Source organism: Alosa pseudoharengus, unplaced genomic scaffold (assembly GCF_046254945.1).
Source record: "Alosa pseudoharengus isolate Yale_2024_CS ecotype anadromous, Long Island Sound unplaced genomic scaffold, YU_APseudo_1.1 YU_APseudo_1.1_scf_9, whole genome shotgun sequence".
Lineage (NCBI taxonomy): Eukaryota > Metazoa > Chordata > Actinopteri > Clupeiformes > Clupeidae > Alosa > Alosa pseudoharengus.
In genome coordinates this window covers 31157194-31183481 of record NW_027468881.1, presented here as the reverse complement: position 1 = coordinate 31183481, position 26288 = coordinate 31157194, and the positions used below count along the sequence as shown (strand labels likewise).

The 26288-nt window shown below is 40.2% G+C and overlaps 3 protein-coding genes across 8 annotated transcripts in view; all 3 read left to right on the top strand.

The window, feature by feature from the left end:
• Positions 1-2333, top strand: part of atp2b3b (ATPase plasma membrane Ca2+ transporting 3b) — a 37500-nt gene extending 35167 nt beyond the window's left edge. For 3 of the 5 annotated variants that reach the window (XM_076275513.1, XM_076275512.1, XM_076275511.1), the window contains one exon: positions 1794-2333. In XM_076275513.1, the coding sequence (XP_076131628.1) occupies positions 1794-2243 (450 nt within the window). In that variant the 3' untranslated portion in view covers positions 2244-2333. The remainder of the gene's footprint in view (positions 1-1793) is intronic. The other 2 variants (XM_076275516.1, XM_076275515.1) reach the window with 1 other exon arrangement.
• Positions 2334-8427: 6094 nt separating this feature from the next.
• Positions 8428-16523, top strand: haus7 (HAUS augmin-like complex, subunit 7). The gene is made up of 10 exons (XM_076276239.1): positions 8428-8495; positions 10892-11007; positions 11291-11352; positions 11499-11560; positions 11942-12063; positions 12502-12669; positions 13429-13534; positions 14291-14515; positions 15003-15114; positions 16301-16523. The coding sequence occupies exons 1-10, from the start codon at positions 8430-8432 to the stop codon at positions 16363-16365; spliced, it is 1104 nt and encodes a 367-aa protein (XP_076132354.1). The 5' UTR covers positions 8428-8429; the 3' UTR covers positions 16366-16523.
• A 99-nt stretch (positions 16524-16622) lies between these two features.
• On the top strand, positions 16623-21593 carry LOC143114572 (ninjurin-1). 2 transcript variants are annotated; one of them, XM_076276240.1, is made up of 4 exons: positions 16623-17186; positions 18669-18900; positions 20298-20427; positions 20809-21593. In XM_076276240.1, exons 1-4 carry the CDS (start codon positions 17121-17123, stop codon positions 20873-20875), a joined length of 495 nt encoding a protein of 164 aa, XP_076132355.1. In that variant the 5' UTR covers positions 16623-17120; the 3' UTR covers positions 20876-21593. The 2 variants fall into 2 exon arrangements, with proteins under 2 accessions (XP_076132355.1, XP_076132356.1); XM_076276241.1 differs by having other exon boundaries at positions 16624-17186; positions 20298-20461.
• The last annotated feature ends 4695 nt before the right edge of the window (positions 21594-26288 follow it).

Here is a 26288-nt window from a genome sequence, read left to right as displayed (position 1 = left end):
CTGAATGATTGCCATTGACCTACATTTATTAATTTGAATTGCTCAACTGCAATGCCTAAAATCTAAATGCTCAACTGTTCAGTGAAGCCCCAAAGTGCCCTAATGTCATTAACCTTTGTTTGCACTTTCACATGCACCATTTTCCAATTTTTAACCCAGATGTCACATTGCAGCACGGACTTGCTTATTGAGCATGGAACTGTTTGCATGGTTTAGACACCTATTCTCTGCTGTTACATATTAACTTTTAACAGATGAATGGATAGTGGGAATTGTATTGAGCCCATGCATGGACACCACAAAAAAAGATATTGTGCATAATTTTATAATTTAGTCTAATAGGACACTGTCAAACCCAACTCTCTTGCTTTTGCTAACTCAAAGTGTTTGATGGCTTGATGATGCATGCTGTCATTTGACATCGACCACATGTTCGCGTGACTGGAATTCCATTGCCCCTTCCATTCCATTTTGCTCACACTATTTCATACTCGTAAGTGAACACTAAATCCTGGATGTTCCAAAGGCCAGTGAGGCTCCAGGTCCTGTCCTCTTCCCTGTCCTGTTAGTAGGTGCAATGCCCCATGTCTTTTCCCTGTAGGATATAGGTGCTCCCTGACCCTATCCCTCTAAAGCCTCATTCAGAGACCCCTCAGTCTCTCTATCAGTGTACCTGCCTCCTTTGATTTCCATAACTGTGTCTGCCCGGCATTCCATTGCAGATTCTAACCCACACGTTTTTGTTTTGTCCCTTCGTTGTACTCTGCCAGAGGGCAGCCGACTCTAAAACACATCTGGCTTTGATCTGGCTCTGATCTGGCCTGGGTCTGGGAGACCGGGCCCACCCGATCAGAGCCAGATCCGTCAGAGAGTCAGCTGTGGTCAGGGCTATGTGTGTATCAAAGCAACGTGCTCAAAACAGCAGTATACTTTATCGTCAATTTAAACTGCAAGTCTCTTATCTGGTCAGTATACACACATAGTTAGCATTGAGTTTGTATTGGCTTGTACCTCTGTGCTTAAAGTGTGTCTCTGTGTGTCTGAGGCTTGGTGTCTTTTATGTTTGACCTCACACGAATGTCCATTGTCTTGTTGACTGTGAGTGAAAATTGTGAACTGACAGTTTGAGATCATTTCCAACACTTTTTGATTTTTATTTCTTCTGGTTTGGTTTCTTTTGTTGTCATCTCTCTTCCTTTGTAAAACTCTTCAGATCAGGTTGTGATACACTTTCATTTTAGGTTTGCACATAAATCTTTGATCATGTTAGACATCAGAACGCCAAATATTCACAATATCCATTCCCTCACAATTCCTAGAAGCAGTCAAAATTATTTTTTCACCAAAGATAACAAGCATAAACAGACTAGAAATGATCCCATATTGTATATCATATATTTTATAGCAACCTGATCTTGAGTTGTGTTTGCAATCTTGAGGCATGTACCAAACAGATGGAGTTTTGTGTCCCAATGGTTCATGACTGTTACTGACTATCTGCTTTCATTTCCCTCCTAACTCTTCCTCCACCCAAAATCTACCCTATTTTATTTCTCTTTTTTTCTCTCAATGTCTCCTGTTCCTCCACCCCACCCCTGCTATCTGTCTGTCTCTCTCTCACTCTCTTTACCCCTCTTCCTCTGTGATTCTCTGCAATCCTTTGTTTCTTTTGCACTCTCTCTCCGTCCCTTTCTTCCTCTTCTTCCTCGACCATTCTCTCTTTCTCTCTTTTGCTCTTCTTCTTCCTCCTCACCCCTTGCCGTCCCTCTCTTCTGGCACCCCCTCACCTTTAGATGAGAGTGGTGAAAGCGTTCCGTAGCTCCCGTAATGAAGGCATCGAGAAACCCGAATCCAGGAACTCCATCCACAACTTCATGGCCCACCCCGAGTTTCTCATCAACGACTTCATCCACAACATCCCATTGATCGACGACACCGACCTCGAGGAGACCGAGTCTGACCTCTCCAAGCACAACCACCACCTGCACTACCAACAGCAGTACACCAACGTCCACCCGGCTCTGCGTAAGCCCCCACCACCACCCCCCCAGCCACAGCAGCGCACCCGACCCCGGCCCTACCGCCAGTATAGCCTACCAGTCACCCCCAACCGCAACAACAACAACAACAACGCCATCGAGCACGGGCGGGGGGCCCTCCCGACAGACCCCTCCACCCATCACTGGACCTCCATGACCCGACAGCAGGGCTGCCCTCTCCTCAGTCTGGAGACCTCGTTATGACTGCCACCCCTCCACACTGGGTGACTCGTATGAAAAAAAAAAAGAATAAATCTATTTAAAAGTATTTAAAAACAAACGAACAAAAAGACTTCTGAGGACCACAGGTGTGTTGAGGAGACAGACTAGAGGAGAGGAGGCACAGGTGGGTGTGGGAGGGGGGGGGGGGGGGGGGGGGGGCGAGTAGGGGAACGGTCCATCGGGTCGGAGTCCAGTTGGTGCTTCACTTCCTTAATGCACACAGATCCAGCCATCCAGCTGCCCACACGCCCACCCACCCATGCATAGTCACAGTGGATCCAATCACCCAGTGAGTCTCTGCCGCCATCCTGATCCACAGTCCCCTCTCACCTGTCTGTGCGAAACCCACTCATCCAAACCTCTGGCACCCCCTCTCCTCTCCTGGGGCAGACCTCCTCTCGTCTCGGAACACTCGTTCTGCGAGGGAACGGCCGGCTTCCGGTCCACGGGGCCTCCTGAAGGACTGCAGGGGGAGGGCGTGTCGGCCGCAGCCCTGTGAAGGCGGGTCTCGAGCAGAACTAGACAAGAGGAGTCGGTAAACTGTGACCTCCCAGGACAACAACAACAACAACAACAGGCTCCAAGGAGGCCAAATAAAGAGGGAGGGGGGGTCTACTCATTCCACCTTTTACCGACCTGTGTTAGTAGTGTTATAGTATCACTGACAATACCTTTTAAACATCTTCATCCTTAAGACTCTTTATTTATTTATTTATTTATTTATTTATTTATTTTGTTTTTTAATAGTATGTAACAGATGCTTTATGGATTAGCTTTAATATTGATTTGTTTATTTATTCATTTCATAAGTTGTTTGCTCAAAAATCCTTCTTTTTTTATTTCCATTATCACCTTGTCTCTATCTTCTCTCTCTCTCTATGTGTGTGTATGTGTTGTGTCTGTCCTGAAAACAGAAAAAAATATATAACAAAAGTACTAACAAAACAATGATACAATACATTGAAAATCCTAATCGTTAATAAATTATAATGCGTCTGCTAGGAAAACATAAAAGAAGAAAAATTTACAAAAAAGTAATGCCACCACCATACCATAATCCAGTGAGAAAAGTAAACAGACAGAACCATGCTTTTTGTTTTGAAACTAAATCTGTTTCTGCAAACCTACAGCCGATTAAGGTCTGGAAAGAATTGGCAAGCGTATCCAAATAGCATCTTTCGTTTTGATTGACAATCCTTGAACAAATATGATTCTCATTTCTGCAGTTCCTTTGTTTGTTTGATTTGGATTTTGCCAGATCCTGATCAACACATTAGTTCAACATCAGGGTTAGCCCCTTATCTTTAGAGTTATTAATCAGAGTTCAAAAGGAAGAGAAGGATAGTGGGATGATAGCTTTGTTTTCTTATCTGTGCGTAGGCCTAAGCCCTTTCCCTGGCCTGCATCTCTAGATGCCGAATAGCTGAAAGGGTATGACCAAAGCAGCATGAGATGATCACAGAGTGAATTTATGTCCTCGTTGTGCATGTTCACTGTGGCTCTCGATGAATGCCTCGCTACCGATGGATGAGTTTTGAGTCTTTTTTTGAAAACAAAAAAGATGCATTGACCCTTTAAACAGATTCATCTACTATGTGAATACACTTTAGCAGACCCTTTAATTACATGTCTCAGCGTCATTCATGGGCTCATGGTGTAATGTAAAAAATAATATATATATATATATATATATATATATATATTATATATTTATTACAAATATAAAATGTCTCAAACCCTGTTTTTGTCATTCATATCTTGTAAAAGATATGAGCTATGTCCTCTCTCATTAGACATGCCAACGTCTGCATTTGCTCGTAATGACGAACAGTCAGTTTGTAACATCATAGTGGGCTACCGGAGGAAAATTTGACAAAAGATCACTGTTTTTTTTCCCAGTTAATTAATTTCTCTTGGATTGCACCTATTTGCACCAAACTGTACATCATATAATTCCTAATCATTCCACCCATACCATGACATGCTAAAACATTCCATTGATCAAAAGTACCACATAAGGGACAACTTCCAACTATATCTCACTATTCTCTGTTGGTACTGTTCAGATCATAATGCTTTTGTCAATGCATTGCAATGCAATACAATCACGTAAAGAATGGTACAGGCACTTATGCAACAGACTGCCCTGTCCACAGATATGTGAAATAGGCATGATGACTTGTATATAGGGCTCTCAGAAATCCTTTATCTGTATAGAATTATTTTCTAGAAGGCCCACTTTGTCGGAAAACTGGATATAAATTTGAAAGACGACATTGCAAGTGCGATCGCGGCCGTATTGATGTTGCATCGGTTTGATTGATTCTGTGCAGAGCATGTGTTGATATCATAGTGTGTGCCTCACTGTCGTCATTCTTTTTACTTCACCTTCGTCTTTTGGTGGTTACAATTTCACTCACTCACTGTATCCTGTGAGCAGAAGATGGATGTATTACTCCTCTCTCTCTCTCTCTCTTTGCAGCACGCATGTTGTGTGTGCTGAATTTAATGTGTGTTGTTGAATGCAAGTGTTCTGTCTTATATGGATTCAGAAGCTGACAGGGAGCAGCGCTCCCGAAGGGAACGCAGGGTCCATCCCTCTGACTCTCATTTCATTTATTTTAATTGAACATAAATTGTTCTAATGCCCACACTTTGTTGGAGATTAAAAAAAAATAGCTGAGGTGATAGTACTATATATAGATATAAACCTTGGCGTAGTGCATTGATTATCATTCCCTCCGTTTGTGTGTTTTGCCTGTATTGGAGTCACATGTTCCTGACAGTTCCAGTGGAGTCTGATGGTCAGTCAGAGCGCTGGCAGGTCTAAGGACAGGTGACCTCACATGAGAGGTTAAAAACAACAGAGCTGTCATGCTCAAATGTGCAGATCAGCACAAGGGAGAAAGACTCACTACATTAAAGCTGTCAGCTTCTCGTATAGCTGTGTAAACATCATTTGTTCTGATTCATATTCAAATGCATACACCAACAGATGGGTGTCTATCCTGAAAATATGACTGGCAAGTATATTCTGCTACTCATTCTGTAACCACTCTGTCCAGACTGTACTTAATTTGATTATATTGCCTGGAACTGGTATACTTTTTCTGCCATCACCAGATTCCATTTTAAAACTTAAAATGCTGACTAAAAAATGAATCCAAAAAGTCTGTCTGCCTTTTTGTTTTGTTCCATTCTGTTGGAGTTGGAAAGTCACCTGAGGTGAAAAAAAGACACAAAATGTGAAAAGAATATATAATATATTTAATATAAAAAGTTATAAATTATTGTACAACTGCACCACCGCTGTACATTTTGCCAAAATGTGCACATGTGCATCTTTTCTTTACTTTTTAGGACACAAGGTCATTTAATCACATTTTTCTTTCTTTTTCCTTTCCTGATGCAATTGAACAGCTTGTAAATTATTATTATTATTATTATTATTATTATTATTATTATTATTATTATTATTATTGATTCTTCCCACAATGCTCTTTCTACTGATGGAATAACATAGACAATTGCACATTCTCCTGAGCATACTCTTCTGTGCTACAAAGAAAAAAAGACAAAAAAAATCAGACTATAAAATATATTAACTACCTGCCTGTTACTTAAGAGAAAAAAATATATATCTATATATGATGAAAGAACACACCTGTATACTGTAGACCAAACTGTATGGAACTCTAAGAATTTACTGGGAAAATAAGTCAACACTTTTTGTCTGTAAAAAAAATCAAAGTATTCTACAATAATAACTTTGACCAGTGTCCGTGGTTGTGTCTTATTGTCTGACTGTACTTGCATCTCCTTTTATTGCATGTCTGACGCTTTGTATAGGTTAAATCTGTATTTATCACTTTTATTAACCATCAATTGTTTTTTTTTTAGTCCTTGTTTCCTATAATGTTCACATAATTCCCCGCTGAAAGGATGCAAAGGAAACTCATAAAATGTATTTGTAAACTTCATGCTCATCATCCGTCAAGCTTGACATCAGGATGTGTGGCACTCCCCTGAAGGAAGAAGGAAGTTCAAAGCATATACTTTCATAGATGCATTCAAAGCATGATATACATGACAGATGCCATGAAAGATAAAAATATCTAAATGCATGGTGCAGTCCATTATGATTCCCCAGGGTCTGGCAGAATTCAGTAAACTACAATTTGGGGCACATTATTGTAGGATATATGGTCCAGCATATGGTGCAGCTCTATTGTCTACAGAGTGGATTTTACATAGGCTCCAGCCCTCTACCACTACAACCGCCGTGACATGTCATTTTAGACCCCTAAATGACTCTTAAAATAAAATAAAAAAAGATCTGCTGGTGAAATTTGAAGTTTAAACTCCATCGGTCAAAATGACCGCCTTGGTTGGCTGTTCTTGTAGTTTTGACATTCTAATGCTAACTGTGTTGAGAGACTTTCACAGCCTTATATATGTGCTCCTCCAGGAAGTGATAGGGGAGATACCTCTAAACGTGTGCCAAGTAACAATGGCATACATGTGGCAAATAATGAGGACAGGCTTCTCCCAATGCTGGAAAATGCTGGAGCAAGAACATGAAACACGGCAAGTGCTATCCAGTAGACATCCTGGATATTCACTTTAGCCTTTAGGGCCCGAAGTGTGTTTGTTTTAACCCAAGTGTATCTACGCCATGTCAAAGAGCCTGTTGAGGACAGAGGGCTAGTAGGCCTCTTCCGCACAGACTGTCTTTGTCAGAGTACTCATGCACACAGGCAAATAACAGGTAGATAGTAAAAATCAACTGGCACAGGAGTTCTCACAGTTCGTTGACTTGAGTGTGAGTATATGCACAAAATCTGCACGACCCATTATTCAACCATGCTTATTTGAATTTAGGGAAGGCATTTTTTTTATTATTAAATCTACTAAACATGTAAAGGTAGGTTCCATGATTCTTGTGAAAGGTTGTTGATATTTGAGCTCATTTGCTAATCAAATTGCACCCTACTTTCCATGGTCCTGAAGCAATGTGCTCATTGGCTGTTGAAATTGTTTGGTCTATCTGGCCACTTTGTTTTTTGCCCTCAGCTTCAGATCCACCATGTGTACTGAAAGCAGAGGTTTATTTGTATTTATTTATTTATTTTGATGTTTTGTTTGAGTGCACACCCAACGGACAGCAAGAGAACCATGAGGAACAATCAGCTGCAGATTAGAACTGCACCTCCACGTTTAACAGACCACTCCAGCATGGTGCTGAAGTGGCATACAGATTTCCAAAAGATTCCAACCTATTTTATACAGTCTACAATTTCAACCCACATGGGTATACAGGAAAGTCCTGTACAGGTAGCCTAGTAGGCCTGGCTACTGGAGGCATTCTGTTAGGCCCATGTCCAAAAGAACAGTTCCTGAAAATACTCCTATGCACGTGATGCTGCTGAGATTGTATTGACTTTCATTCCATTCCATTTATTGTCAGTGACGATTTATGAATCCATCATAGGATATTTCCCCTAATTAGTTCAGCATTCTAAGCAAACCAAGCGCCCTGGTTTATTCTGTAAGCTCCAACAAGTGAGGTATGAGTTTATAGGTCTACTGCTGCATATTTCATGTGATGATGGCACCAAAAAGCAAATTGACAAACACGGGGTTACAGAGTGTAAAAAAGTCCATGACAGGCTACGGGAGTTAGGCAATAAGGTCAGTGTAGCCTACACCAGTGGTTTTCTAATCTGGGGTACGTGAAGGCACTCCAGGGGGTAGCCTACGTGAGATTTTAAAATATACATATATTTAAAAAGTAGAATCCATGCAAAAATACTTTAAAAACAATTATTTAATAAATATTTCAGGAAAATATAAGTTCGTAAAATGAATTTTATATTTCAGTAGGCTATTACATTTTATTATCCTAAAAACCCAGAGTCCCCCCCATACCAGGATGGTTTTAAGTCTTTTTTTTGCTTTGCGCTGGTTAGGGGGCTGAAAAAATATTTCACAGGGGGTACATCACTGAAAAAAGGTTGAGAACCACTGGCCTACACCCCCTTCCAACTTTTACACTCCAACACCATAGGTGGCAGTAGTGCGTTTGCTAACTTCTATAAAGGCACCAGTTGAGCAAAGCACCAGTAGGGAAAGCAGAGCAAGAGCAAGCAAAGTGCGATTCCTGCTGATATGGCGGGTGGTTCAAAACAACAACATGCAGCGAAGCTGTCACAGGAGATTTACAACACTTTACAGGTAAACTTGGAGTTATTTTGAATTTGGTCATAAACTGCTGTATGATCAACTACCGAAGTGCATAATGTCAGGCTTTGCTTATGGTAAAGTATTATGTCAGTGCTGTTTTCTAGCGTTAGCTAACGTTAGTAGCCACCCTGAAGTTGTTATTTAGTAAATTCGCAGATGTTGGTCTTCTCATTTGAAGTGATAAACTACCCACATTTCTTAATTGAGTAATCTTTGATTTTTAAGCATGCTAATGTTTAGGTCAACGTCACACTTAACCTGTGGTTTGCTAGCGTTTTGCTAGCGTCATGGTCGTCCTAAACGTTGCTAACGTTAGTGGGGGGTAAAATGTCCAGGGGCGAGACATTCTTTACCGTGAAAACCCGTGTAGTGATCATCACCACATTTTTCTGCGATGTCAAAACTTGAAGCCAATTAGTCCTCGTGCCTGCGTCCGACCCTTAAAAAAACATAGTAATAACAGAGACGGTTGTATATTAAGGATCTTTGGTAATAAGCTAGTGTGGGTGTGTGTGTAGGTACTGGTCATATAATTAGAATATCATCAAAAAGTTGATTTATGTCAGTAATTCCATTCAAAAAGTGAAACTTGTATATTATATTCATTCATTACACAGACTGATATTTCAAATGTTTTTCTTTTAATTTTGATGATAACAAATTCAGTATCTCAGAAAATTTGAATATTACTTAAGACAATACAAAAAAAGGCTTTTTAAAAAATGTTGGCCAACTGAAAAGTATGAGCATGTACATCACTCAATACTTAGTTGGGGCTCCTTTTGCCTGAATTACTGCAGCAATGCGGCATGGCATGGAGTCGATCAGTCTGTGGCACTGCTCAGGTGTTATGAGAGCCCAGGTTGCTCTGATAGTGGCCTTCATCTCTTCTGCATTGTTGGGTCTGGCGTATAGCATCTTCCTCTTCACAATACCCCATAGATTTTTTATGGGGTTAAGGTCAGGCGAGTTTGCTGGCTAATTAAGAACAGGGATACCATGGTCCTTAAACCAGGTAGCTTTGGCACTGTGTGCAGGTGCCAAGTTCTGTTGGAAAATGAAATCTGCATCTCCATAAAGTTGGTCAGCAGCAGGAAGCATTAAGTGCTCTAAAACTTCCTGGTAGACGGCTGCGTTGACCCTGGACCTCAGAAAACACAGTGGACACCAGCAGATGACATGGCACCCCAAACCATCACTGACTGTGGAAACTTTACACTGGACTTTAAGCAATGTGGATTCTGTGCCTCTCCTCTTCCTCCAGACTCTGTGACCTTGATTTCCAAAGGAAATGCAAAATTTACTTTTAACAGACAACATAACTTTGGACCACTCAGCAGCAGTCCAGTAATTTTTGTCTTTAGCCCAGGCGAGATGCTTCTGACGCTGTCTCTTGCTCAAGAGTGACTTGACACAAGGAATGCGACAGCTGAAACCCATGTCTTGCATACGTCTGTGCGTGGTGGTTCTTGAAGCACTGACTCCAGCTGCAGTCCACTCTTTGTGAATCTCCCCCACATTTTTGAATGGGTTTTGTTTCACAATCCTCTTCAGGGTGCGGTTATCCCTATTGCTTGTACACTTTGTTCTACCACATCTTTTCTTTCCCTTTGCCTCTCTTTATGTGCTTGGACACAGAGCTCTGTGAACAGCCAGCCTAAAGTAGCAATGACCTTTTGTGTCTTGCCCTCCTTTCAATGGGCAATTGAAAGTGTCAATGGTCGTCTTTTGGACAACTGTCAAGTCAGCAGTCTTCCCCATGATTGTGTAGCCTACAGAACTAGACTGAGAGACCATTTAAAGGCCTTTGCAGGTGTTTTGAGTTAATTAGCTGATTAGTGTGGCACCAGGTATCTTCAATATTGAACCTTTTCACAATATTCTAATTTTCTGAGATACTGAATTTGGGGTTTTCATTAGTTGTCAGTTATAATCATCAAAATTAACAGAAATAAACACTTGAAATATATCAGTCTGTGTGGAATGAATTGTATACATTATACAAGTTTCACTTTTTGAATGGAATTACTGAAATAAATCAACTTTTTCATGATATTCTAATTATATGACCAGCACCTGTACATACTTTTATCAAAGATCTTAGACTTTTATGATGTTCTGTCTTGCTATGTTATTATGCTTCTGTAGTAGGCATATGATATGTACCAAAATACTATATTTTTATATCAGGCTATATCCCAAAATACTATGACATTAAGTTTGACATTAGTTCCAAATTATAAGATTTCTATATCTTTCTTCCGTTCTTTTTCACAAGGGGAACCACAGCTGTGAGCGTATCCCTTACCAACCCCACTATCACTTCTGCCATATTGCTTAAATATTGTAACTTAACTAAATAAGATCGTTCCAACGTTTCACTTTAGACACTTGGGTGCCCTCTGGTAGAAGGCCTTTGTCTGAGGGAAGCCGAAAGCATTCAAGAACTTATGTGCACCCCATCTGTTCATCGCACTGAAATTTTAAAATGGATATGTGTCAGGTATGTATATTCAAGCATTTTGCCATTTTTCCAGAATACCACTTGGTCAAATACTAGGTCTATTCCCCTACAAAAAAGTTCACTCGCATGTCATTACATAACCCATTCCTACCCCGGAAAGAACACCAATTAGGCTATCACCCAAAGCACAAGTACATTATTGAACAACATTTATGCAAACGTTAAATTACTAACACATTGACATCTATGTGTAGATGTTTAGCGTTGTGAGGTCAGAATTAAAATGTGCCATGTGCCAAAATGTGTCATCTCTTTCTTAAAGCATTTGTCCACAGTTGAATGCAAAGCTCGATGTGCTGAAGAGTAAAGAAGGTCAGGCGGATGGTAAGACGGCCAAGCTGGGTGGATGGATGTTGTCACGTCCCCTGCTGAAGGCTTATTTGGGCGTTTGTCAAGTCACAACATTTCAAGTGATTATTTGGGTAGTGGACTTTGCCTGACTATCTAATGTTGCATTATCTTTCATGCAGTACTTGTTCACTTTGGCCATGAATTGATGCTGTGTAATCTCAACGACCTGGATTTAATAAAGGTAAAAAGCAGTTCAAAGGCCCACTGGCCTAACTCATACATTTTAATAATTTAGAATAAGTTTAGCCGTAAACAAATTGTTTGTTTTGATATACCCATGTTTTGCTTGCACACCAGAGTTTTCATGCACACATGTCCTTCGCAGTATATGCGGCTCTTTGTCAAACGAGGTCTGACCCTTTGGGGTGATTCAGATATGATGCTAACATGCAGACATTAGGCTATGTGTGAACGACACTGACGCACATGAACAGAATGTGATGTCAAGCACGTTGATGTTTTTTTCATGTCCACTTAGGGTCTCAGTGTGATTTTAAAATATTATTGATTTGTTGTGGTTGTACTGTCTCGCTGTAAAACTCCTGATCTTTCCGTTCACCAGGGTGATGCTCCTCCACTGCGTCAGCTTTGCTTCCTAGAGCAACTCATAAGTCTGATATCTGGCCCTGTATCCAATAACAGCAGTATTACCTGTCCAGACAGCAGTACCGCCTCCTCTGATGGGTATGTTATACCTCTAAAGCCTGACAGGGATTTTTTCAACACAGTTCCCAGGGCTGCTGCTGTTTAGTATTGAAGTATACAGAATGGTACCGGGTTACATGTATAACTTATGTATTAAGCCTATCTTGTAGTTTTGTAGTTGTTTTTACCACTATTTTAGGTCTGGCTTTTCTCAATCTTCTGTCTTGTCTGTCCAAACCTTAGGTTGTAATGCAATATTATTTTAAGGGTTTATGTATTACATGATTTTATTGTTTTAACTGTTGTAATAAACATCTAATTGGAGCCAAAGTATTATTGCTCATACCCATCTGATCCTGGTTCTTTGACTCATGTTCAGGGCTGCCATGGTTGTAATATTAAACTAACGTCTGATTGGAACTAGCTAAAGTATTGCTGCAGGTGCCCATCTGATGCTAATGTTTGCCTTGTGCCCAGGCCTACTTCGTGTGGGGACCCTAAGGCCCCCAAGAGGAGCAACCGGCTGTTGAGGGAGCTCGTGTCCCAGTCCCAACTGCTCCAGCAGCTGCAGTGCTCAACCCTCAGCCCCCTGCCATCCAACGTCAGGTGCCTCATGGCCACGGCAGGCAAGACCTCCTCTGCTGGGCAAGTGCTCCGCTTTGGACAATATATACCAATATATGGATATACTGTGAAAGAAATTAAGGACTTGTGTGCACTTAGGTGTCAATAAATAAGTGGTGCTTTATGAATGCAGAGTAAAGGCCTATTCACACCAAGAACGATAACTATAACCATAACGATAAAAGCGTTCACACTGAACAACGATAAACAAAGTCTCTCCTTGTGTTAATGAATGTGACGGTTAAAATTTGATGGGTTCTGATTGGCTATTAGCTTTTTATCGTTCTGAAAATCGCTCTGAAAGTGATCCCCAACGATATCGTTCTTCATGTCGTTATCGTTATAGTTTATGTGTGAACGTCGTCATTCATATTAACGAGAACAATATTTATTTATAGCTATCGTTATCGTTCTTGGTGTGAATGGGCCTTAAGGCTGCAACTGTTTTGTTTTTTTTAGTAGAGCATAAGGCTGCATTTTTTTCTCTCATTTGTTTCTCTCATTGGCTCAACCCAATTAATATGTTATCAAAAAGCTGGGTGTTTTTTTTTTTTTTTTTTTTGAAATCTGCTAATCAAATAATTATTGACCCACTAATACAAAGTGTTATTTTGAAATGCAGTCAGTATTTACCTCCCTGTTGATAAGTACTCTTAACACCACTTGAAGTGTAAACACTATTAGATTGTCAACTACCCAGTACCCATACAGACAATCTTATATAATCGTGAAAGTAAATTTTGTGTGTCTAATGTGAAACATTTCTGTTTTGTCATAAAGGGGAAAGCAGAAGTTCGTCCCTAAGAAAGTCACTGAGGCTGAGCTGATGGAGGCCACCGCACAGCTGCAGTCAACCAAGAACACTTTGGAAGAACTTCAGAAAGAGGTTGGTCCCCATATAGACCCTTGCAACAATAAAAACAAAAACAATGCTTGAACGTTCTATTTGGGCCCCAATCTACTTCTAACATATGGAAGCCTTGTGGGGCCAACTATGATGCTGATAATGGAACTCTCTTGAAAGGGTCCATAAAAGCTTCAAAGTCAAAAAGAGATCATACACGGGGGCGCTGTGGCGCAGCAGGCTACAGCGCCCGTACCATATACAGGTCCAAGTGCCCACGGGGACCCAGGTTCGAATCCGACCTGCGGTCATGTCCCGATCCCACCCCGTCTCTTTCTCCCACTTGCTTCCTGTCACTCTCCACTGTCCTGTCCAAATAAAGTCAAAAAGCCCCAAAAAAATATATATATAAAAAAATTAATTAAAAAAAGAGCTCATGCACAAGATGGGACAGAATTTCTTAAATATGCTATAACATGTTACACGTGGAGCACATTGGGTCTGTGCTTGTCACATGAAATGTACTACATAAATAAAGTTGACTTGACTTGTTGATTTCACATGAAGGCCACAGTGGGGGAAATCAGTGATGTCAGTTTTGTTCATTTTGGGGAAAGTGGAAAAACAAATGAGCTTTCTAGGTGACTTGCCAAATGGCATGTGTGCGCTCCTGCCCTGTTTGAACGGATCCCCTGCTTACACTGTTTCTATATCTCTCTTTCTTACCTGTTCTCTTGTTCTCCTCCGTCATTCTCCCTGGTGCCTCCCACATCATCATCATCTTCATCCTCATGTCAGTGTGAGTTCCTGGAGTCTGACACGTCGGTCCCTAGCTCCCCACCGCGACATGATCTGTCTCCGTGCACACTGCGTGTCGCTGCCACAGACCTGCAGCAGCTCATGTCCACCTTTGGCCACATCTACTACGACTTCAAGGGCTACTGCGAGAAGCCTCTGCCGAAACCTCCCCTCAACACAGACACCTTTCAGACAGTGCGCCAGCTTCTACACGCCAGCAACATGGTATAGCTTATTTATTTTCAGTATACATTTACACTCTTTAGATTTACTCTACACATCTACATTTACAAATGCACTATTCATAGTGACCACTCACAAGTAAGGCACTGACCAGGTCATTTAAGAAGTCATTGTTGGTTGATTTTACACAAAAGCCCTTGAGAAGCTTCAACAAAATACAGTAATGTAAGGTTTAAGCCCCAGAACTCTAAGTGATCCCCAACAATGTCATTCTTCATGTTGTTGTCGTTATAGTATTGGCGTGTATATTGTTGTTTTAATGAACTGTTATCATTATCAGTGTGGATGGCCCTTTATTGTAAGTTAACATTAAATGTACCGCTTTGCTCTTTCTTTCTTTCTTTCTTTCTTTCTTTCTTTCTTTCTTTCTTTCTTTCTTTCTTTCTTTCTTTCTTTCTTTCTTTCTTTCTTTCTTTCTTTCTTTCTTTCTTTCTTTCTCTGGTTTCCTCTCTCACACGGGCACCCTCAGGAACTTAAGGCATATGAACATTTGACAGACACCTCATCATCCATGAATGATACCTTAACCGATCTGCAGACTGGAAAGCGCTTTCACACCAGTGGAGAAATGCAGAGCCTAAGTGAGTAGATGTTACCAAAAATATATATGTACTATATTATACAAACATATATACAGTGCCCTACACATTTATTGGAACCCCAGGTAAAGTTGAGTAAAAATAAGTTTAAAAAAAATTCGCCTCCTTGCTCACTGCTTATTTAAAAGGCATACCAGGAAAGAGCCTTTCTTGTCATTTAACTACAAATATTACTGGCTGGAGTTGCTACTGGCACATTGGTAGGTTTGGCGTACATGAGTGAGTTTGAGGTCATGGCATCATGAACTCCATGGAAACCTGCATTATAAATCAAGATCTGGATACCTCTGCCAAGACACTAAAAGTGGGTCATGGTGTGATCATCATCACAACATGGGAGCCTCCGTCTCCGACACTGTTCGTTAGTTTGTAAGGAGGTTCTGTAGACGGCTCGCTGAGGGGGTGCTATGTTCTTTGGTATCTACAGTGCTATGTGCTCCGCTCTAGTCATGCACTGGTGGAGACAGGCTCCTATGCTATGATCACAATTGATCTGCGCTCGATTGCTCTTCCCTAGTGACCAGCTGTTTTTGTCTCCTGAAACTGAATTGTGAGAACTGAATGTGAAAGAGGGAACATTTTCAGTGAGGATAATTCATAAATCAGAGCTTCAATTTCAAAATATTATATTAAGTCAAGTTGACTGGGATTCAGCTTCAATCATTCAATTTTTGCATATACCATTTAAATTCGGTTCCTCAATCACAATTGCTCAAATTTGGCCATTCAAATGCAATTCAAATTCGGTTTGAGGTGTCAAGTTTTATTCCATATTTATTCAAAGATTTCAAACCTGTAGCCACACCAGGCTTGTAAAAATATTTTTTTTGAGGTTTTATGATAATGAGATGTAACAGGAGAAGATTGAGCTCTTTTATTGGCAGAGGGAGGCGACTTTAGACTTTGATTTGAATACAGGGGTGCCAATAATTGTGCCATGTTTGTTTTTGTTTGATTGATTTATGAGAAAACGTCTATCCTCATGATATATTTATCCCTTTGGATAAATTGTCAGCTAAGAGTGTAAATGTAAGTATTTTGTCCAGAATTATTGAATGGAAGAAAACTTGAAGGAATGTTTGTAGCATTTAATTTCAGCTGGGCAATTTCTTCAAAAGTGCACAAATTACATCATTGGATGCCGACTGATCGTTTCTATCTTTTACAGCTACCATGTTGGAATCTCTGAAGAATAAATACTCCAGCTTCCTCTCCACCCATCCTAATGAGTAATCTGCTGATCTAATAGAAGCAGTGTGTTTTTTGTAAATTATGCAAGTGTCTAATACTTTCATGCCCACTCCACTGTATATATCTTGAATATTGATGTAAAACATTTTGTCTTTTTATGTCAGCTAATAAAATGTCTTGTTGTAGGCCTACAAACTTTACATTTGAAAATACTAATAATTAAGCCTAATTAAAGATGGCTTTGCTAGGCCAGCCTAAGAACTCAAGCCACTTAAAAGTAGAAGCTTTTTGTTTCTGTTTTATGTATTTGTTTTCTTTTTTGGGACTTTCAAGTCTAGACTTAGTTCTAATCTATTTCCTATGAGGGGGAAACCGACTGAATGAATTGATCATAGCCTACACCACATATTGAATAGGACCTAGTACGTTTTTTAAAATTGACATTTTTCCTCTTGTGTGATGAGTTCGTTGGGCCACTCAAGAAAGATACGAAAAGCGACGAATTGGTGTTTCCTCTTGAAGTCCTACATGCCAATGGTGATGTCTCACCAGAGTGCGGCGTTATCTTTTAACATCTGCTTGGCAGAGACATGGGAGGGACTCAACTTCAATGAGTAGCCTACTTTGTGAGTGGAGACCTGGTTGGGCAACACTGTCCCTTAGTCGCTATTATAATTTAATGAACGACAGCCTATAGAGATTTTGTTGACTTGAGGTGTGTCACCGTTGCCGGTCATTTAAAGTGAATAGAAATATAATTGATTCTGTAGAGTTGACGCGGGTTACAGCACTTTGGTATGGAGAGCGAAGGTCGAGTGCCCAATGGAGAAAATATGGCTTTGAACAAATTGGAAGAAGAGGAAGTAAGTTTAATCCAAATGTCTTGTTTCATATCATCGTAGAGAAGCGATATATAAACTTGTAAGATATGTCCTGTCCTCTGATGCAGCCACTAAGCAAATTGACAACGGAGCTTTTTAGGCTAACCGGTTAGACAGCCAGGAAGGATGTTACACAATTTAAAGCTATTGTTTACGTCTTTTTAAAATTATCATTAGCCTATTATTTAATTCCAGTCACTAAGAGTGTTGTGTGTTGTCCTTCAGTCAGGCAGACTCCACCTTTGACGGCCGTGTAGCCTAGGGAATTGACCTTGACTTTTGGTGTTTGTACGGCAACTTTCGCACGGTGTCATTGGAAATTGAATCCAAGTGTAAACCTTTAAGAACTTCCACCTATTGTTTGAAACGCGGGCATGTGCTAGCCTACATTAGTCATTAGTAGCCTATAATGCCTGTATCATTTTCTCCTAGCCATGTATAGAAGCCTACTTTGCCGAAACAGATTGACATTTGCATGTAGTGACAAGCTCATTAGACAGAAACCAGCCAGGTGAACACACCTTTCCCATGGGGCCCATACCCAATTCAAGCATGACAAATCTCTCTCACACACACAAAGTGAGTGTCCTATGCCAAAGCAAATAAAGAAGGATTGAGTGAGTGTGAGAAGGAAGTGTCCCACACAGTGGTTTCTGTGGGTTTGAATTGATCTCCCAATTCCTTACTCTAGAGTCTAGGCCTAATAAAAAAAATAACTTAGGCGAAAGGACAATGTGTCACCTTTGTCAAATGATTTCACTTCCTATGAAAAGTGTATTGGACACTTTGTATGTGGTGTTGTGTTATGTTAACATGACAGAGCACAAACACATAGGGACAGTTGTATAATACAACACATAATATAGAATTGTGTGTGAATTATTTTATGTAAATTCTGTAAATGATAATAACTTCAATGTGTTATTGATGGTGTTTTTTCCCTAATATTTTTTGGATGAATGAATGAAAAGCATCTGATATCTTAATGAATGACATATACTTTTACAAAACAACAAACAGATATCAATTGCCAAGTTGGTTTAAGATTTTTTAATTATACAAGTTGTATTCATTAAAAGCATTCTAGGACGGATAACGTATACGTGGTAGAATGTCCCATTATAACATAGGCTAATAATAATGCATGTAAGATTTAACTGAAAGTCGGACAGTTTTGTTGCCGTGGTGAAATACACTCTAACCGCTGTTTGCATGTTGAAGTCTCGTTCCAGGGAAAACATTTGTTGACCAGAAGGTAAAGACCTTCCCCATTTTAGTCTACGGTGAACAACCTTGAGAGTGACGTTTAACTGTTCTCAGTAGCATGAAGGAGTTTAACTTTTACTTCAAAGAAAAAGGACCCATTGATCTTAGCGCTACACATGAACATTCTTAGATGTGCTGTTCTGCAGGAACAACCACACAGCATGTCCTGCTCATTCAACCTTCCTTCTTCCACCTTAGATCATTGGCCAAACAGGGCACTTAAATCGGCCAATCGACATGAACCACTACGCCACCAAGAAGAGCGCGGCCCAGAGCATGCTGGATGTCGCCCTGCTGATGGCCAACTCATCGCAGCTGAAGACGGTCCTCTACGTGGGGCCTGCGTACCGCTTCTTCATCCCTCTCATTGTGCTCTTAAGTCTGTCTATCACACTGCAGGTGGTGGTGGGTCTTCTCCTGGTCTTCATCGGTCAGTATACCATAGGTGCTATTCAGGGCCGTAGGGTGGATTGTGCTGGGGGAGTGTGTGTGTTGGGGGGGGGGGGGGCATGCTGAATTGCAGTTATGAGCATATAGTGGCAGAGAGTCTATACCATTGCATCAGAGTCTTACATTGCATGCATCTTGCAATATTTATGTTATTTAATGTTGAAGTAGGTCACTGCGCACTGCCCAGTTTTAAATCATCTATGTAAATCAGTGCTGATGTACTGTACTTGTACACATATACTGCACTGTTGGATAGATGGTTCAGACATGTGTGCGCTATACATTAGGCTGTACATATTTATTCATTTATGGGCATGATTTGATGAAGCTATGACATGACAAGCCAGTGCTGACCTTTTTGGGTGTTTATCTGAATGGTAGTAGATTATTTTGGTACCAATAGATTGACTGTGTGATGAACTGTCAGAGAGTGGCAAATGGTAGAATGATAGTTTTTCTTTTAGGCAGTTTTGTACATCTCTGGAAATGACCACATTCTGCCCTTCTGGGTCATTTATTTTTTCTTGGAAACACAACTGAGGCCCACTACCAGGTCTTGTGAGTCTGTATCTCAAAGTAGATCAATATAGGCTGAAATATGAGTACTTTAGACCCTTATTTGCGAAGATATGCTCATGCTTTTTGCAAAATGCCCTATGGAAACTCCCCATAGGACTTTGGGCTACCCAAAATGCATACTGACAATAAAAAATGCTTACTGTGTGGCAACCTCTTGGTGTAGAAGCATAATTCTGGTCTCAAATGAAAGGTAACACTTTGAGGTTTCTTGTAGACTTGGAATGTATGTCAGGGGTTCTGATATAGAATGACTACACAAAATATGGAATGATTACATAAATGTCTCTATTTTTGCATTTTCTTTGTTGGTTCAATGGGTGTGTATAAGATGGACTATACATCTGCACAACTAATATTGGATAAAACAACATGAATGTTAAATTTCTAGGGATTCCTGTGAATATTTCAATACCCAATATGCTGTATCTACTTATTGCTAAGGGATATACTGTACACTGCAGCTAATAGTGAGGCACAAAAGGCGGAGGGGGGGGGGGGAGAGGGGGGCATTTTTGATCAAATTTAATTGAGACATAGTAAGATTAATCTGATCATGTAAAGCACTATACAGATTGTACATGAAAAATGTTGTCATATATGGATTCCCAAGCTTTTAAATGGTGTATAATATTACTATGCTACATAGCAATATGGTGCATACAATTGATTTAGAATGTTGGGGGGAGGTGGGGGCCACTGCAGTTGTCCCACCTGCGGGACACCCGAAGTGTAAACTGCTAAGTCATATGGGCTCACGGTACTGGTCTGACCCCATCTCTCTCTCTTTCATCCTTCTAGTCAAGTATGATCTGAACGACGTAAGGAAACAGCGAAAACTCAACACCATGAACAATGTGGCCACAGTGATGGTTTTCTTCACAGTTCTCATCAACATCTTCATTACTGCTCTAGGATTCGAGTCCAGTCGGTGAGCAACGTCTCGGTCTGGATTTCACCCGCATGTATGTAGGATGACGCTGCATGACTGTGCCTTACTAACTGCATGTACATAACTAGCTCTCAGCAGTCATACATACTTTTCATTACCATCATCACTTTTTATTTTGTATGTTTCATGGCACTATTGGTCTGATTTTTTAAAATTTTATTTGAAAGTAGACATTATTTGACACGTGTTGTGAAATCATATACTGCATGGTATGACATGTATCGTCATACAACGTATGGATTTCAAAAGTCAATTGTGTCATCTTGTACTGAACACATACATGTTTTCCAGTATTGCTTGTCTGACCTGAGGTTTCGAGTTAGCATGCAGTAATCTCCGGTTCCCCGTGTTCTTTTCCAGGGTGGGCCTTGACATTGTGCCGGTTCCTCAAATGCTTGGGTCTGACAACCACACAGGTGCGGGGTAGTGCCCTCACTGGGTCAATCGTCTCGGTAGAGAGCTTGGGAGGAGAGGGCTCTGAAGGGACACTATTCACATGCTCACCATTCACCCTGTGCACAAGCACTTTCAGATTATGACTCAAGAGCCATCCCTCTGATTCATAATATACTGTATGGCTGTATATACTGTATATACTATAGGCTACAGTTAGGGATGTCCGATATTGGCTTTTTTGCCGATATCCGATATGCCGATATTGTCCAACTCTCAAATTTCGATTCCGATATCAGCCGATACCGATGTCGATATATGGGTTATTTTTCCTCAAAACTAATTTAGGTAACATCACATATCTCCTGTTGTGGAATTAACACAACATGCTTAATGTTATTGTGATGCCCCACTGGATGCATTCTTGAATGCAACAAGGCTTTCCAAATGTTAACATTGTCTGTGCAAAATAAGAAAAATACTTGTAACATAGCAGAATGTAAAGCCAACTAAAATAACAGGCTACCCTTTTTCTGTGTTAAATGAGCCTGCATTTGTAGGATGCTTCATGAACTGTTTCTTTAACTAAAACTCAATCACCTTAATTGAATGAATGCACAAATATGAGTCAATTACAATGTGGCAAGCAACTATACTGCACAATTTTGAAAACATTTGTTTGAGCTACAAAAAATACTTCAGGCTTGAGGTGAAGTACAAAAAATAAAACATTTTAAGGTGTACAAATCTAAGCAGCCTTTGTCCCTAGCCCATTACTTGGGCTAATGCAATCATTGAAATTATAAACTGGGCTCAATCAGCACTGCTCTACATGAGCAACAACAAAGAGATGCAACATTAAGGTAGTGTGCAATAAGAACAAGGAAGGCACAAAGTTTCAGTCCAGACCTTCCAGAGTAGTAAACAAAGTCCTCCTTTAGTATTAGTCCAATGAACGGGGCTAAAAGACCGACTGGCCTTCATAACGGGCCATACCCACTATCAGGCTTGGAATTTCACCATTTTAGGGGCAAGGCCACTTGGCCTTCAGTTGGGCATATTTGGTGGGGGGCACAAAGGCCACATGTCAGGGCACCAAGGCCAAAGTTAACTATAGTAGGCTATAAAAATTATCAAAGTTGTATTCACTGCAGTAGACCTGCATCACTGTATGAAACATTACAAAAACATAAAACATGACATATTACATATAACTGTAAATCATCTGATCATCTAATATTTTCAGATATCTAGGCTATATTTAACATTTATTTTATATTTGGCCTGTTATGAAATCATGTATTGAACAATTTAAGCACAGCTCAGCTTTAAGAAACTCAGATGCATGCTTAGCATTTTGTGATCATTAAGGCTACTTTCACAAACTCTTATAGTCAGCTGTCCTCTGATTTACCGATATCTAGGCGACATTTGTAATATTTGTTTTGTATTTGGCCCGTTATGAAATAATGTGGAACAATTTAAACACAGTGTAAAACTTAAATCCCAAATTTGGAGACATCCATGTATGTTGAAATTTACTGCAAATTCAAAACGGGATTAGTCTAGAACGGCTAACTGTACAGGGGACTGATTTACACCTTTCTGTTCGGTAAGGTCTGCTGTTTATTCTGATATATGGTTTGTCATATGTTAAACGAAGGGTTCTGAAGTATTCCACCAAGATGAATGGGTAGGGAGATGGACGCAAAACCTTCAGTAGAATTTATGATTAAATTGAATGATATTATTTACTTTTCTCGCGAACCGTTCACCACAGCAATTAGCGGCTAACATCGTTTAAAAGCTGAGAAAAAGCTCTTTCATGTGATACTTGTGATGTCTGTGTGATGAGTAGGCTTCTTCGCGAGTAGTTCAACTGAGAAGAATGGGTTAATTTGGACGCACTTTCTTGCGCTGTCACTTTCTCCACTGCGTAATTTGGCCATAGGCTAAATATATATCGCTATTAGTAGGACGCAAAGCAGAATATTTAAAGAAGGGGGCACCAGAGAATGTCTAATAAGGGGAGAACTGCCACTCTCGGAAAACTTCCGGTTTCTAAACTGTTCTGAACTGGTTGCAGTTCCTTCTGTGGTTCCACATGAGGGCGCTCGTCCACGAGTGCAGAATGCATGGAGGTCTATGGAGCTGTACCCCTCAAAATCCACTTTTTTCGGGATATAATTTTTTTACAAGTAATTTGAATATTGTTTTCGAAAGGGGAGGCAAAGAAAATACACTTGGTTGAGTATTATATTTTTTAACGTCACTTAATTGTTCTAAAAAGCCTTTCAAACGTGTCAATGACGTCATTCATTAGCACAATGCTAGCGTGTTATGGGCAACAACGACCCAACCTGTAAGAAATCAAAAGGACATAAGTACTCGTTCATTCAACTTTTGACCTATAACCCATGTTGAAGTTATACAAACTACAATCAAATCTGAGATTTGTCAACGACAATCAGGTGAAAGAGGCAAATTTAGCCGTCTAGCTCCATTGACTCCCATTCATTCTGCACTCATGGCGATCGCCCCCAGTGGAACTCTGGTGGAACTGCAACCAAAATTCGGTACAATGGGACTTAATACGGAGTGGCAAGGCTCTCCGTAGACGGGCTCTGGGGGCACCAAGGCCACCGTGGCCTGTAAACCTCTGATTTTCAAAGGGGCGTCACGGCCAACGCAAGGGGCTACGACGGCCATGGCCAATTCCAAACCACAGACATAATGTTGAAACAGAGCGAGCAAGTTTGTTACTGCAGCCATCCACGCTTGTGTGTATGCTTCAAGACGCAGCTTGATGAGGTCATCATCTGTGCGCCGGTAAACGCTTCAGGAGCGCATAGGCACTATTTGGGTGTAACCATAGATATATACACTAGATGTCGCCTTCTGCTTCTCAGCATGCGTCAACACCGCCGCCATCTTTGTACAGGGATCTGAATCGCTAAACTAGTTCTCCTGTATTGTCAGCGTTACCTATTTAGCGACGTTTGGCCATCCCCAGCGATAGAAAACCTTTTTAGCGATTAGCGACAAATTTGGGAACTTCTCACAATGATGGCAGATCGGCTTCTTTGTTGTTGAAACGTAAGAAAATCACCTTTCTCATGGCTTTGTCATTTATGAATTCAGCTACATCTCGTTTGCCCATGGCACTGACCCATGCTTATAAAAGTAACGACTGGCGTAGCCTATGTAGTAGCAGAGGTAAATGTTCTACAGATCTACAGCAACTTCTGGTGAGATTACAACTTACATGAGTAAACGAGACGAGGGGTATGTGGCCTCAACCAGAGCCTGTCTACGAAGAGCCTGTTTACTTTCATTGTATCGAACCTGGTTGCAGTTTACTCATTGTTCCTCTAGGGGCCGCCGCTAGCTAGTGCAGAATGAATGGGAGTCTATGGGGCTAGACGGGTAAAATGTATCTTTATTATCGTCTTAAGCTTAGTTTTCTCTAGACTCAACCATAAATACATGCCTGTCAGTTGGAACAACCCAAAAAATTAGATAATTGCTTGAGATTTTGACGATTTATGGTGATTTTATTTTCGCTAGATCTTTGCCCAGATTGACGCTAATGCATTATAGAGGAGTGGATCACTGAAGCAAGATGGCGTCTCGATTGACGCATTCGTTCCAATGAACAGCAGTAGTCAAGGCGACATCTAGTGTATATATCTATGGGGTGTAACCAAGGGGGCAGGCGAATTCCCGGAAGTAGAAGAATCGACGTAGGCTGGAGGGACCACCTCTCTGCTAACTCCCATAGAAGTCCATTCATTGTAAGATTTTTTTGAAATACCATAACTTCATATAACATATATCATGTGCCGATATTGTAGCTTCTGTGTAATCCACATAAACACTACAAAGGCTAAACAGACTCCACTAGCTCGTCCGTAACGTTGGTTACCCGTAAGAAGAACGGTTAGCTTGTTCGGTTGGAGGGAAGCTAGCTTTGACGTAATCTCTCTTTCGCGCCGTAGGGAGATAACCGTATTGTTTGGATAAGAAGCTCAGTCCACCTTGCCTATGACGGTAACTCATAAGCAAAACCTAGCATACACGACCGTATGTTAAGGTAAAGCATTACACAGAGGGAACCTAATAATAATAAAAAAGTAAACCTAATTTTTTAAAAAAGGGCACTAATCATTTCAGAGGTTTTCGATGGATTGACCGTAGGTCGGAAAAGTGGAAAAAAGATTAGCTTCAAGGCTAAAACTTTGTTTTGTTTTAGCATGACTGTTTTTGAAGATGATCATGTAGGCTATGGTAGCTTCAACATTAACTCGACTTGGTGAGGATGATATTAATAATAATACATAAATAAATGTTTAACTTTGATGACTTTGAAGGCGAAGGAAGTGTAAGAATAATTTCTGTGTATCTATCATATGAGTTACAAGATTCAGTTCGATGGCTAACGTCACGAAGTTAAGTGTGAGTCTGCGCAGTACTGGGGGGACCAACTGAAAAATCGTTCTATTTGACTCAGTGCCCTCCCATTGAAAACGACGGAGTCTGTTCGTCCATTTCTTTTACTGTCTATGGGTGTAACGCAAGGATTATTTTATTGGTTTTAAGGCAAAAAAAATCCGATAACGATATTAACAGATATTACATTTTTATGCTAATATCGGTGGGCCGATATTATCGGACATCTCTAGCTACAGTGTATGCTTTTATTTAAAACAAACAAATGAACAAAACCAGGTTTATCAAGGTGGGTTTTCCAAGAGAGGTCTCGCTGTAAAATGTCATTCATAAACTCAGGTGCTAATAGACATAAATGGGGAAGGCATTATCATTGGACATTATGTTACAGTAGATAGTGCTGAACTGGTAGGTTTCATTTCTCATATGTCAAACACTAGATCAGTCAATTAAAGTCAGTTTCTTAGGAAATGTTCTCAGGTTTGTAGTATAGCTTTTGTGTGGTTGTGAACTGTTTCTGCAATACTGTACAATGTTACAATTTCCTTTTTTTTTATAAACTGTTCCTTTACTTATTCATCTTGTTTTATTAAGCTATTTGTACAATACTTTATTATTTTATAGAGGCATTAAAATTGTTTTACTTTCTCTACTTTGTCTATATAAAACATTTCATTTCTATACCTGAAAAAACACAAAGTGTAACCTATCTACCATGCATTCAATTCTTGACACCTGAGCTGTTCATTATACTGCAGACATCCAGGCCTCTGCCCACTGTACATAATGCATTCGGTTTTGGGTAACAAAGATCAGTTGAAGCCTAAGATTTAAATGTGTAGTATTCTCTCCCACTCAAAGAAATAATCAAAACGCCTAATGCAAATTGTGTTGTAGAACACCATGAGATTTTGACCATATTTTATCTTACATTTGTTCAGTGAAAAATTACATTAATTGCGTAAAAAGTAAACCAAACTTAATATAAAAACAAACAA